The sequence below is a fragment of the Odocoileus virginianus genome, chromosome 15, assembly GCF_023699985.2.
Source record: "Odocoileus virginianus isolate 20LAN1187 ecotype Illinois chromosome 15, Ovbor_1.2, whole genome shotgun sequence".
NCBI lineage: Eukaryota > Metazoa > Chordata > Mammalia > Artiodactyla > Cervidae > Odocoileus > Odocoileus virginianus.
The window spans coordinates 30676605-30691875 of NC_069688.1; the positions used below are offsets into that span (position 1 = coordinate 30676605).

Sequence of the window (15271 nt, forward strand, 5' to 3'; positions counted from 1 at the left end):
GCAAACTTCTACTTATCCTGCAACTGTCCCCTTCCGGGGAAGCCTTCCTTGATATCTTAAAGCAATTGACTCAACTAATCAACTAATCAATTATTCAAAAAAAATTTACTGAGAGTCTACTATGTCCAGGCACTTTTTTAGGAACCCAATATTAGAGTGAACAAAACAGATTCTGCCCTGATGGGACGTACAGTTTAGTGGGAGAGGCAGACAAGAAACTTGTAACAGGACACATCAAAAATAAATAATAATATCCCCAGGAATAAACCTGCCTAAGGAGGTAAAAGACCTGCACTTGGAAAACTATCTGACACTGATGAAAGAAATTGCAGACAACACAAACAGATGGAAAAATACACCATGCTCTTGGATTGGAAGAATTAATATTGTTAAAATGACCATGCTCTCCAAGGCAATCTACAGAGTCAATGCAATTCCTATTAAAATACCAATGACAGTCTACGGCCATACCACCCTGAACGCTCCCGATCTCATCTAAAATACCAATGACATTTTTCATTGAACTAGAACAAATAATTTTAAAAGTTGTCTGAAAATACGAAAGACTCCAAATAGCTAAAACAATCTTGAGAAGGAACAGAGCCGGAAGAATCATTTTCCCTGACTTCTGACTATAATGTAAAATTACAGTGAATGAAACAGTATGGTACTGGCATAAAGGGGATTCCCAGGTGGCTCAGTGGGTAAAGAATCCACCTGCAATGAAGGAGATACAGGAGCCACAGGTTTGATTCCTGAGTCAGGAAGATCCCCTGGATGAGGGCATGGCAATCCACTCTAGCATTTAGTTTGGAAAATCCCATGGACAGAGGAGTGTGGCAGGCTACAGTCCATAGGGTCTCAAAGAGTCAGACATGACTGAAGTGACTGAGCATGCATCCACTGGCATAAGAACAGATATATAGACCAATGGGACAGAACAGAGAGCCCAGAAATAGACTTACACACTTATGGTCCATTAATCTATGACAAAGGAGGCTAGAATATACAATGGAGAAAAGGTAGTCTCTTCCACATAGGTTGCTGGGAAACTGGACAGCCACATGTAAATGAATGAAATTAGAACATTCTTTAACACCATATACAAAAATAAACTCAAAATGGATTAAAGATCTAAATGTAAGACATTACACCACAAAATTGCTAAAAGAAAACATAGACAGGGCACTCCTTGACATCTACTGTAGCAATATTTTTTTTTTTTGAGTCTGTCTCCTAAAGCAAAGAAAATAAAAGCAAAAATAAGGAAATGGGACCTAATTAAACTTAAAAACTTTTGCACAGCAAAGGGGAACTATCAACAAAGACAAACTACTGAATGGGAGAAAATATTTTCAAATGACATGATTGATAAGGGGTTAATATTCAAGACATATAAATAGCTCATTAACTCAACATTAAAAAAACAAACAATTCTATTTAAAAAATGAGCAGAACTAAATAGACTTTTTCCCAAAGAGGACATGAAGGTAGCCAAAAGGCACATGAAAAGATGCTCTACATCACTAATTATCAGGGAAATGGAAATCAAACCAATAATACCAACAATGAAATGTTACCTTACACCTGTCAGAATGACTGTCATCAAAAAGAACACAACAAATATTGGTAAGCATGTGGAGAAAAGGCAACTTTCATACACTGTTGGTGGGAAGGTAAACTGGTGCAGTCACTGTGGAAAATAGTATGGAGGTTTCTCAAAAAACTAAAAATAGAACTACCGTATGACCTAGCAATTCCACTCCTGGGTATATATCTGAAAAAAAAAAAAAAAAAAAAAAAAAAAACACCAGAAACATCAATTTGGAAAGACACATGCACTCCGATGTTCATAGTAGTATTATCTATAATTGCCAAGATATGGAAGCAACCTAAGTGTCAATCAACATACGAACAGATAAAGATGTTATATATACACACACACTGGTGGCTCAGATAGTAAAGAATTTGCCTGCAATGCAGGAGACCCGACTTTGATCCCCGGGTTGGGAAGATCCCTTGGAGAAGGAAATAGCAACCCACGCCAGTATTCTTGCTTGGAGAATTCCATGGACAAAGGAGCCTGGCAGGCTACAGTCCATGGTGTTGTAAACAGTCTGACACGATTGAGCTACTAACACACACACACACACTCTCATACTACTCAGGCATAAAGAATGAAATTTTGCCATTGTGACAACATGAATGGACTTTGAGGGTATTATGCCAAGTGAGATAAGTCAGACAAAGACAAATACTATGATATTACTTATATGTGGAACCTATAAAATACAACAGACTAGTGAATATGACAAAAAAGAAGCAGATATAGAGAACAAACCAATAGTTAAGGAGGGGGAGGGGAAGAATAGGGGTAGAGGATTAAGAGGTGTAAACTATTATGGGTAAAATAAATTACAGGGATGTGTGTATGTATGTGAATATTGCGCAGTTGTGTCCAACTCTTTGCAACCCCATGGCCTATAGCCTGCCGGGCTCCTCTGTCCACGGAATTCTCCAGGCAAGAATACTGGAGTGGGTAGCCTATCCCTTCTCCAGTGGATCTTCCCAACCCAGGAATAGAATTGTGGTCTCCTGCATTGCAGGTGGATTACCAGCTAGGCTACAAGTTTTACAATGTATTATTGTAAAACACAGGGTGTATAGCCAATATTTTACAGTAAATATAAATGGACTATAGTCATAAAAATTTGTGAATTACCACACAGTACATGTGCAACTTATATAATACTATTCATCAACCGTAAGTCAATTAAAAAAAAAGTAAACCCACAAATAAACAGATATTTAATACATTGCTGCTAAAGTCACTTCAGTCGTGTCCGACTCTGTGCGACCCCATAAACGGCAGTCCACCAGGCTCCCCTGTCCCTGGGATTCTCCAGAACACTGGAGTGGATTGCCATTTCCTTCTCCAATGCATGAAAGTGAAAAGTGAAAGTGAAGTCGCTCAGTCGTATCTGACTCTTAGCGACCTCATGGACCACAGCCTATCAGGCTCCTCCATCCATGGGATTTTCTAGGCAAGAGTACTGGAGTGGGGTGCCATTGCCTTCTCCATTTAATACATTAGGTAGAGATAAATCCCAGAAAGAAAAATTAAGCAGCATTAAGAGCATCCTTAATCAGGGCAAGCGATGGGGGACATTATTTTAAATAGAGTATTCATAGGAAGACTCTCTGAGGAGATGACATTTGAGCAGAGGTCTCAATGAGGTTAGGGGAAAACCCTTGTGGGAACTATGGGAGAAGAATGCACAGAACCCTGGGGCGGGCTGGCTTGTTGGTTTCTGAGAAGGACCGAGAGGTAGGTGGCTGGTGCTCAGGGAGCCAGGCAGAGTGATGGGAGAAAAATGGGAAGGAAGGCAGAGACACAATGGCACAGGGCTTTGCAGCCCTGGGGAAAAACTTGGTATTTTTTTCTGAATATGATGGAAACCTCTGGGGATTTTGAAGAATCTAGGTTACTTGTTATTTTTATTTTTTAAAATTGAAGTACAGTAAGTACAGTTAATTTACAATGTTGTGTTAGTTTCACATGTACAGCAAAGTACCACATGTATGCACGCACACGTGCATGTGCGTACGTGCGTGCGCTTGTGTGTGTGTGTGTGCGTGTGTGTGTGTGTGCGCGTGTGTGCATGTGTGTGTATTCTTTTCCAGGTTTGTTTCCATTATGGGTTACCACAGGATATTGAGTATAGTTCCCTGCACTATACAGTAAGTCCTTGTGATTTATCTGTTTTATACATGGTAGTGTGTATTTGTTAATCCCAAGCTCCTAACTTATCTCTCCCCACTCCACCCCTTCCTCTTCTATGCCCTTTGAGAACCATAAATTTGTTCTCTAATGCCATCTAATGCCATTTGCAACATGGCTGGACCTAGATATTATCACATTAAGTGAAGTAAGATAGAGAAAGACAAATATCATATTCTACCACTTTTATATGGGATCTAAAAATAATGATACCAATGAACTTACCTACAAAACAGAAACAGACCCACAGACATGTTACTTTTAAAGGGCTCACCCCGGCCATTGTCTGGAGAGAGAACAGAGGGTAGGAGGGCGAGAGGAACAGCAGCCAGTGAGCAGGCTGTGGAGCGCTGGCAGCGGCTGGGCGAGGGGTGGGGGCGCAAGTGACCTGCGCTCTCAAACTGGGGACTTCGTTTGAGTGACAGGCATCAGGATTTAGCTTCAAACAGTTAAATCTTCTGAGCTCCCTTTGAAGAAGTGGAAGTGAAAGTCGCTCAGCATGTCTGATTCTTTTCAACCCCCTGGAATTCTCCAGGTAGGTGGTCGCACTGGAGTGCGACATTCCCTTCTCCAGGGGATCTTCCCAACCCAGGGATCGAACCCAGGTCTTTCGCATTGTAGGCAGATTCTTTACCAGCTGAGCCACCAGGGAATTACTCTGAAGTGTGTTCATTTCAATTCACTTTATTTATTTAATGATTTGGTACATTTCTGTAATTTTTTTTAAACCTCTGCTGCCTCCCTAAGACAGAGTCTTTAGGGCTGTGTCGTTCATTTTTGTTTAACAGATACCGCATGTTTCAGCGCATCTGGCACACAGTAGGTGCTTGTTAAATGCTGAACGAATGAAAGAAGGAAGCCGATGCTATAGCACAGTGATTACCAACATGAATTCTGGAGTGACACTGCCCAGGTTCAAATCCTGACTCCTCCCAGCTGCCTTTTGGCAGTCCGCGCCCTTATATAAAGTAGCACAGCAGAGCTGGCCTTCCGTGTCCACCGGGAGCCTGCCGAACACAGTGCTTAGAGGTATAGTGCACTCACGTGTAATAAGCACTAAATGTTTATTAAATAAAAATAAGGCTGAAGCTAGAAAGGCTCAGTGTTTACTATCACCAGGAAAAGTATCTTCTGGTGCTCCCACAGGTTCTTCTGAGACACAGAAAATTGTGCTTTTCCACAGTAAGTTTTGTGTAAAAGAAAATAACTCTCGTGTGTGTGTGTGGGGGGGGGCTCAGTCGTGTCAAACTCTTTGCAAACCCATGAACTGTAGCCTATCAGACTCCTTTGTCCATGGGATTTTCCAGGCAGGAATACTGGAGTGGGTTGCCATGCCCTCCTCCAGGAGATCTTCCCGACCCAGGGATCGAAGCAGCGTCTCTTGCGTCTCCTGCATTGGTAGGCAGATTTTACCACTGTACCACCTGGGAAGCCTGTCAAATAACTAACATTTGTTGGATTTGAGGATTTCTAGGGAAATGATGCACATTCTTGTACCCGGTTTTATGGGATGGGATCTGTAAATCTTCCTTTCCTGGGGCATCTCCAAGTTTCGTGACCATATTTGGCAGGAGCAGGGCACTGACTCAGAATAAACTTTTTTCCCACTGACAATCCCTGTACAGAACCTAAAATACAAATCTCCCTTTCTCCTGGGCCTTTCTGTTCAGCCAGATCAGCGGCTTCTACCAGCCTGGTTCCGTTTCCCCTGAGCTCTCTGGCTGAGGCGTCTAGGGAGGTGTCTGCTCCGTATCAGGTCAGGCAGGGCTTGGCTCTCCTACAAGCAAAGCATCAAAGACCCCAGAGAGTGGGCCGAAGAATGTGCATCTGTTCTATTCCTGTCCCCACTTCCTCTCCAGGAAAGGGCGAGCCGAGTCGCTACCGGCTGCCGAGTGCTACTAATAGACATGCAGGCCTGGGGAAAATTGTGTGTCCTACACGGGGGTAAATCAGGATCAGCCCCTGGTGTGTAAGAATGGAGTGAGAATTAAGAGAAAAACAGTGTACTGCTTATGCTGGCGTGGTGTACACTGCAGCTCTATCAGACACAAGATATTTATTTTGGGGCTTGGGGTATGCTCCCTTCTTCACAAGCAATCAGCACTCATTAAAAACTGCCACATCCTCCTATAGCCTCCCAGGCTCATTCCTGGGCGGTGGCTGGCAGAGATGGGGATTCTAACTCATCAAGGCCATGTGAAACATGCAGAGTAAAAAGGGAATCCCAGGGAAACAAATACAGCGCCTGCTGCACTTGAATTTCACCCACCAGGAGAGCATCCTGGAAGCTCAAAAGAAAATCATGTGATGCCACTCACAGTCTATAAACACATCGATAGGGTATGTGTTTCTGTGTGGTGCTGAATAGGATTTGACTTTTTGGGCAGATGGACTTTAAACCAACGACTTCCAGCTCCTGATTCTAGCTTCAGGAAGCTCTTTCTAAACGTTCAAATAACTGAGATATTTACAGTGTGAGCTGTCCTGATGGTGAGAGGTGAGGGGAGACGCTGTAGGGTTTCCTTCCCTGAAGGAGTGGGTTCTGTGTGGGGTTTCTTGGAGGGTGAGGTGGACCCTCTGGCTCGTGGAGCAGAAGCCCTGCTTTGCTGGGCCATGACCACAGTGCTTAGTGATTTTTCACATGCCATCCTCTGGAAGGGTCTGGCTATGTCCCCAGCATCCCCAGCCTATGGGTGAGGGAGCTGGATTCCTGCTTCTCTCCAGCCATGGCAGGAGCCCATCCACAGGAAGCAGCAAGATCACCTGAGAACCCGTTATTGTTTTCTTTTTCTACCACTTTTTATGGATGATGCCTTCCCTAGATTTATCCTTGGCTGAGCAAAGTGATTGTAATGCTTATTTCTCAGCACTCATAGCAAGAAGATCCAACCAGTCCATCCTAAAGGAAATCAACCCTGAATATTCATTGGAAGGACTGATGCTGAAGCTGAGGCTACAATTCTTTGGCCACCTGATGCGGAGAGCCAATTCATTGAAGAAGACCCTGATGCTGCGAAATATCAAAGGCAAGAGGAGAAGGGGGTGACAGAGGACGAGATGGTTGGATGGCATCACTGACTCAATGGACATGAGTTTGAGTCAACTCAGGGAGATTGTGAAGGACAGGGAAGCCTGGTATTCTGCAGTCCATGGGGCTGCAAAGAAACACGACTTAGCGACGGAACAACAACAACATCTTTTTGAAAAGATCCCTCTGTGTCCAGGCATTTGGGGGGCTGGATCATGTGTTTGGATTTGCCTTGTGCACAGTTTATCACTTACAGCTTTTCAAGATCCCTTCTTAGTTCCACATCCCTGGACACGAAAGACCTACAGACTAAAGAACAAGAGGCTGTACCATCACAGCCCTTCTGGAGTGGCCCCTAATCCCTGCTGCTCAAAACTTCCTTTTATCTTTCCTTGGAAAGGCTTTTTTTTAACACAGGGAAATGTATCTGTTGTACAAATAAAGGACTTATTTGGGCAACAGAAAAGGATAGAGCAGGTCATCAGGCTTCATAAGAATAGAAACACTGATTGTCACTGTGTTTCTTAAACCCTTTTCAGGGTATGTCTGCCTTTGAGGCTCAAAGTCATGAATATACTCCACTGGGGAGTATATTGCACATATAATTTTACAAACATTTTCAGGGGGGTCTAAGGACTCCTTATTCTACCCTACCCTGGTGCTCCATCTTTTACAAATCACTCTCACATACATTTTATTTTTGACCATCACACATGACCCTGCAGGGCTGATATTCTGAGTTTCCTTTTCAGACAGAACTGGGGCTCTGAGCAGCAGCTTGCTTAATATCACTTAGTGAATGTATTAGGGAGGCTTCACAGCTCTAAGTTCGTATTCTTTCCACTTGTCATACTGGCCTGTGTTATCTGCATGGCCATCTCCATAATCCATCTCTCGATTAGGAAGACCAAGCAGGCCCAGGCTCTGTTTCTGTGTTTGGAATTTTTAAGGCACAATGTGAAGTGTAATTCCGAGTGCAGGTGGTCCTGGACTGAACTTGATGAAGATACACCGAGCTCCAAAGCGAGGGCTCCTTACCCGAGATGAATGGTCCGGATGTGCTTCTGGATACCCACTGCAGTGCTCAGAACCTTCCCACAGTTCTTCCAGAGGCATTTGAACATCACCTTCATGGAGTTCTAATAAGGGAAGACAAGGTTACATTACAATGAAAACTAACCCATCAACATAATAGCTTCCCATTCTCTTGACAATAACTCAGCACACCATTCTAGGAAACCCCCCAGGCAAGGATCTTAGTGACCTCAAGAGATTTTCTTGCTTCCTTCTTGAATACTGAGCCCTGCTGGAATGTTTAGTTTACTTTTTAAAAAATTATTTTTAATTGGGGGATAATTGATTTACAATATTGGGCTGGTGTCGGCCATACATCAACATGAATCAGACACAGGTATATGTATGTCTGCTCCCTCTTGAAACTTCCTCCCACCCCATTAGTTCACTTTTTTTTTTTAAGGTGGTTACAGTGTCTTTTAGGCATTGTTCTGTGCTTAGTCGCTCAATCATGTCCGACTCTTTGTGATCCCATGGACTGTAGCCCACCAGGCTCCCCTGTCCACAGGGATTCTCCAGGCAAGAATAATAGAATGGGCTGCCATGCCCTTCTCCAGGGAATCTTCCCAACCCAGGGATGGAACTCAGGTGTCCTGCATTCCAGGTGGATTCTTTATCATCTGAGCCACCAAGGAAACCCGGCATTAATGACAGGGAATTTTAGAATATTCGTTCAGCACTTAGTATGTGCCAAGTGCTAATCTAAGAGTTTATCTCATTTAATCCTAAAAGATGGATACTATTATCATCACCGCTTTACAGATTCATGGAAAGCTTCAGTAAAACATGCCTAGTCAAAGGAGCCAGCTTCTAGCAAAACCAGAATACGAATTTTGGAAGTCTGGCTCCTGGAACTACTCTCTCCACCAGGACACAAATCTATCTTCTCCTACAAGGATCTTAGAAGTTTTCCAAAACAGTCCAGCAAAGTGATTGAGAGCACTGATTTTGGACTTACTTTCTCAAGTTCTAGTTTCCTTATTTATCGAATAAGAACAATAGTACCTGTCTCACAGGGTTATTATGATGATTAAATGAGGTTATGAAAGCAAATCGTTTAGCACAATACTGACAGGAGTAATTATTCAACCAATGGCAGCTATTATGGTCTTATGGTGATTATACTTCCTGGAGTGAATTTGACAGGGAGTGAGTTTTCTCCCATGTGCTCACCAAGCCCCATCCTTGTTTCCTCCTGGGAACACAGCTAGACTTCATTTCCCAGCCCCCTTTGAAGTTAGGCGAAGTCACGTGACTGAATTGGGGCCAATGGAATAAGGGCAGAAGTGACATACATTCCTTCTAAGCCTGGTCCCTAAGCTACTTGTCAATGTCACTCCAGCCTGTTTGGCTGATTAGAGGTTGGGGATACTCAAGGACTTAGGGGACAGTAGCGCCACTAGATCAGGGATTTTTTTTCCCAATATTTTAAAAATGGATGTATAGTTGATTTACAATGTTGTGTTAATTCTGCTGTACAACAAAATGATTCAGCTATACATTCTTTTCTATATTTTTTTCCATTATAGTTTATCATATGATATCGAATATAGTTCCCTCTGCTATACAGTCAGAACTTGTACTTTAGATTAGGGGTTGTTAATCTTTTGTTGGCCATGAATTCTTTTGGCAGTCTGCTAAATTCTATGAACCCCTTCTTAAAGTAATGTTTTTATTAATAATGTATAAAATAAAATACACAGGATTAAAAAAACTGTGAGTGTGCTGAAACAGTTATCAAAATACTAAAAAATTTTGTGAAGCGGTAATATATATACTCTTTAACACATAAACTAATAAGATCTTTAAGTGAACCTAGTAACTACCATAATTTCAAAGTAGCGTTGTGCATAAATGATATTTCATGATATCTGCTAAGATTGCAGGGTGATATGGAAACATCCACATTTCGTATTGGTAGTAACATCACAGGAGGCACTAATAGTATTGTGGTTTGATGTCTCCAATCATAATTGTAGGAAATGCTAAATTATAGTTATAACATTAATGACAATAAAGATTACTTTTGCTCCCATCTAATTTCACAGACTCCCTGAATTCTTTCCGCTCCCTTTACGGGACTTGTGGACTCCAAGTTAAGAATCTCTGCACTGGGAGGAAGGGGTCTGGGTCCCTGGAGGATGTGTAGAGCAGAAACACCCTTTCATCACTTCTGCTGACCTGATTGGATTGTGACATGAGAAATCCTTTATGGAGTTAAGCCACTGAAGTTTAGAAATGGGTTGTTTCAACCGTAAGCCTCCCCTGATCAATAAACAATGACACCTTCCCTGAACTGACGGAATTGCTGTAGGTTTGTTTACAAGTCTAGTAGGATTTCTGCTCTCTAGCCCTGTTCTAGAAAGCCATCATTTACACATTTAGAGGATGACTCACTGGCTATTATAATGGAATTAGTACTCTGATTCAGCCAGTCACCCCCACCCAAATCTTTCTCAATTGAAACAAAATACCTAGGAACTTACAGAAGTGAGAAGTATCCTGTGTGTTGGGAATGATCACTTTCGGGGTGGCAAGTGGAAGACACAGTGTGGTGGCACATGGCTACAGTCTGTTGCAACAGATAGATTAGTGGCAGCAAGAAGGAGCCCATGCCTCCTGTGAGCTTCACGAGCCCAGGGAACTGGGGGGTCCCAGAGGTTCCAGGTGGCTGGCCTTCCTGACACCGCGACCTAGCCATTCCCACTGCAGCTCCCGGACATGCCCGCCCATCTTCCTGCTGCAATGAGCAGTACTGAGCTCCAGGACCTAGCTGCAGCAGCAGAGCTGGAGCAGAAACTGAGAGAGGGATGTGAGGGGAGCTGAGAAGCAGAGACAGAATTAGGACACTTTAAAGTACACTATCCTGATGAGTTGGTGTTTATTCTAAGGAGACCATTCACAAATTTCAGGCTCCTTGATCTTCTTGAGCCACTGATCCAAATGCATGAGATGGAAGATGAACCAAAGGGGGAGAATTTAAAACTTGCCCTGCCCTCTACTCCAGCTCCAAGGTTCACAAAAAAGAATTTGGCTTGATTTTTTTTTTTAATTCAGAGCAGATGAAGACGATATTAATGAACAAATCCTCACCCTATGAGTGCTTTCTGCTCATTTTTCAAACAATGAAGCTGTTCTATTAAAAAATATCTTCCACTTAAGGGAATTAATGACTCAAACCAAAATTACAGGTATCTGAGAGTCCAAATATCCATCTGGAAATGAAGTCATGATAGATGAAAGCACTTTTTGATTCATTCCTAGCCTTCTTGCTGATGGTATTCCTTTATTCATTAAATTAAATAGCTACTTAGCAAGGAATATTCCAGTGGCTGTGATGGAAAGAAAAGAAGCAGTTCTTCAGGAACTTCCATTCTAATGGGGGAGAGACAGAAATGATCATAAATGATGACTGTTTCAGGTATGGTAATGTTTCTGGAAATGGGGGTGGGAAACGCTAGGTCAGACGAAGCCTCTAGAAGGTGACTTGTGAGCTGGGACCTGAAGATTGGAAAAGGTGCCAACCATGCTATGAGCTAGTGTTTTCCAGGTAGAAGGAAGAGTTAATGAGAAGCTGTGAAGATGCAGAAGAGCTTGACATACTGTAGGGCCAGAAAGGAACAGTTAGTTTGGAGGGAAAGGAGAGACGGTGTGATCTGTTTGAGATCATGTGGAGAGGCAAGGAGGGCCACGGAGGCAAGGAGGATTATGCAGGGTCTTGTAGGTAAGGGTAAGGACTCTGGATTTTATTCCAAAATAAAGAAGCTACTGAAGGGGTTGAAGTCGGGAAGTGATATTATATGATTTAGATTTTAAGAAAAAATCACTCTTGGACTTCCCTGGTGGTCCAGTGTGATTAAGACTCCATGTTTCCAACGCAGGGGGTGTGAGTCGGATCCCTGGTTGGGAAACTAAGATCCAACATGCTGTGTGGTATGGCCAAAAAGAAAAGAAAAGATCACTCTGTTCTGTTCTGGGGAGGAAAAATAAGGTCACCAGTGTAGTGCTACTGCAGGTCAGAAAAGACGGCGGCTTGAAGAAGGTTTGGGCCGTGAGAAGAGATAAGTAGACACTTTTAGGGTCCATTTTGGAGGCAGATCCAGCAGTACCTGTTGTTGGGCTGAGCGTGAGGAGTGTTAAAAGGGATGGTATTAAAGATGACTTCTGTATCGAGATGAGTTGAGGTTCTCTTTGGGATACATTCATTTTGAGATACCTACTGGCTAGTAGGAAAATGGATCTATGAGCCTGAAACTGAGAAGTAGTCAGGTCTAGAGATATACATTTGGAGTCAGGACTTGAAGGAGTTCTTAAAACAGATCTAGATGAGACCATCTAATGGGATATACAGCTAGAGATAATTAGAAGGCCCAGCATACTGCAGATTCAATATTTCATGTTGGAGACTGAGAAGGAAAAGACAGAAAGAGAGAGAGGGTGTGGGCAGTAGTGTTAATCAAAATAGGGTGGTATTACCAACACAAATAGAAGAAAGTGGCTTAAGAAGGAATATGTGACTTATGCAGTATCATTTGATGTTCCCAGGTGGCGCCAGTGGTAAAGAAACTGCCTGCCAATTCAGGAGATGTGAGAGACGCAGGTTTGATCCCTGGGTCTGGAAGATCCCCTGGAGGAGGGCATGGCAACCCACTCCAGTATTCTTGCCTGGAGAACCCCATGGACGGAGGAGCCTGACAGGCTACAGTCCTTAGAGTTGCAAAGAGTTGGATACAACTGAAGTGACTTCACATGTGTGCATGTACAATTAGTCAGTTATTAATAGATAGTCTTTCAAAATTAATATAATAGTATTACACAACATGCAGAGCCAAATTCCTCCAACACCTTAGGAATTTCTTACGGTCAAATTGGTAACTGTTTTGGGAAATGACAATCACAGTGGTATTTCTATGCCACAACGAGTATTATTGATAAGACTGCTGTTCCTGGTTCTTGAAATAATATGTCAAGCATTTGCTTCTTGAATTGATTAATAAAGCCTGGTACTAATGATAGAAAAATAAATCTCATTGGTATAACTCCTTTCCTTAGGAGGAAATAGCTGATACAGAGGTGTCAAACTCCCCAAATACAATCACTTGGATTTTGGAGAACTACCAATTACAAGTGTTTGTGTATCATCTCCTCGATTATGTGCTGTATACTGTAGTCATGTCTGACTCTGCCACCCATATCTGACTCTGCTACCCATGGCATTACACTTATTGTGGACTTTATCTGTATTATTAGTACATCAACTCCGATTCAGATAATTAGGAAATAGATCGTGGAGGTTGGGGACTCTTGCCTTAAATAGTGGTTTAAGTACTTTTCAGAATACTCTGTTTACTTTTAGTGGAGACAAATCCTTTGTCTACAGAACTATTCCCTGTTACGCTAAAGGAAAGTCTGCCACGGGAGGAGGAGAACAGGAAAACATAGCTAAATAAACAGCACCCAGATTGCCACATGGGTCCAGGCTCGCCCAAAGAAGCCAAACTAAGCAAAGCGGCCGGCAGAGTCGCAGCCGCCAAGTCTGAACGTGACCATCTGTGCCTCAGCCCTGGCTTCTCTTCCCAGCTTCAGCAGATGTTCACCAGGCTGGGATGTCTGAGGCAGGGAGAGGCCACTGCTGGCTGGGAACCTCAACGAGCTAGGGTCCTCTGCGCATCTGCCTGGTCTAGCTGAAGCTCCTGGCAGTTAGGCTTCTCAGGTTGCTCAGCAGTAAAGAACCTGCTTGTCAATGGAGGAGCTGCTGGTTCCATACACTGCAGAGAAGGAAATGGCAACCCACTTCAGTATTCTTGCCTGGGAAATCCCATGGACAGAGGAGCCTGGTGGGCTACAGTCCATGGGGTTGCAAAAGAGTTGAATGTGACTTAGTAAACAACAGCCTGACAGTTATAAGCCGACTCAAGGAATCTCACACATGCTCAGTGCGACGTTCGCAGCAGCTTCCAGGAGCTGCTTCTTTAGAATCACTCAACTTTGGCCTTGGGGCTACTATGGTTGGAGAGAACTTCCTGAAGACTCATCACCTTTGTGGCAGCTCCCAGGGTGTCTCTGATACCAATTGCTCTGGGGTGATAGGCTGAGATCTTTGGCTAAGCCTTCCTTCATCTTCTCTCTGCTTCCCTCTCCATGGCAAGCCTCCATGCTGGTTTTGACTTGTTTCATACTTAGGATACATGGAGTGGCTTCTATTTTCCTGAGAGAACCTGGACTGGTACACAGGACTGATAAGATCACCACTGAAGTCAACTTCAGATACAAGAGTGCAAACATGGCTGGATTTTGAAGTATACAAAATGCCAGGGTAAGTTCAATTACAGCTATATTCCAGAAGGTATATAGGTATGACTTTAATCATCACATGACTGGTTTACCAGATAGCAGCCTGGGGTTAATGCCAAGTTGCCTTTATTTGGTGATTGGCATGTTTGTGTGTGTGTGTGAGTGTTGGGATAAAGGGTGGGTGGATATTCATGCATTCAAACTTCCCGGAGAGAAGACAGTCCAGTTATTCTACACAGGTCAATGTGTTGCATCACACACGCTTCCTCAGCCTATCTCCGGGGAACTCACAGCTTTGGCAGAGCCTCCAGGGGCTCTTTCAGGATCAAGAAGTCCACTCAGACCCTCAGCAGGTTCCAAAAGACTGACAAATACTGTCTTTAAAAAAAAAAAAATCAATAACTGTTAGAAGTTGAAGGCATTCCAGTTCTTTACTGGGACAACAGCCTTGTACCTGTCACCTCACTAGTTTGGGGCTTTCTTTCTTTCTTTGTAAAACAAGAAGAGTGAACAAGATTAGTGACCTTGGATCCATGAGGTGTATAGGAAAATTCAGATGTTTATCAAGCAGGGATTAAACATTTCCCACCTATTTGTCCCATTTATGGGTGCTGTGTGAATACATAAAATTTAAGAATAACAAAAAGATTTCTATAAATGGAATAATACAGAATGTATTCTCATGTATCTGGTGTCTTTGTCTGAGCATATTTTTTTTTGAGCTTCACCCCCTGTTTCATAATTCAGTCATTAGTTCCCTTTTACTGTGGTACAGAATTCTGTTGTGTAAATATACCAGAAATTATTTATCCACTTCCCTGTTTATGGAAACAGGTCTCTAGTTTGGGGTGACAATGAATACAACTCCTATGAAACTTGTCTACAAGTGTTTTTGTGGACACGCTTTCTTATCTCTTAGGTAAATATCTGAGAGTGGAATTACTGGGTCATGTGGTGAGTATGTCCTTAACTTTATAAGAAATGGCCAAACTGCTTTACAAAGGGGTTATATCATTTTACACTCCTAAGAGCAATGAACGAGAGCTCCTGTGGCCCACGCTTGGTACTTAGTACACCAAAAAGTGCACACTGTC

General features: G+C 42.9%; 1 protein-coding gene across 1 annotated transcript in view; it reads right to left on the minus strand.

Moving 5' to 3' along the window:
• ZNF704 (zinc finger protein 704) overlaps positions 1-15271 on the minus strand; it is a 247159-nt gene that overhangs the window by 26767 nt on the left and 205121 nt on the right. Inside the window, exon 5 of the mRNA XM_020891160.2 lies at positions 7848-7948. Coding sequence (XP_020746819.2) covers positions 7848-7948 — 101 coding nt within the window. The remainder of the gene's footprint in view (positions 1-7847; positions 7949-15271) is intronic.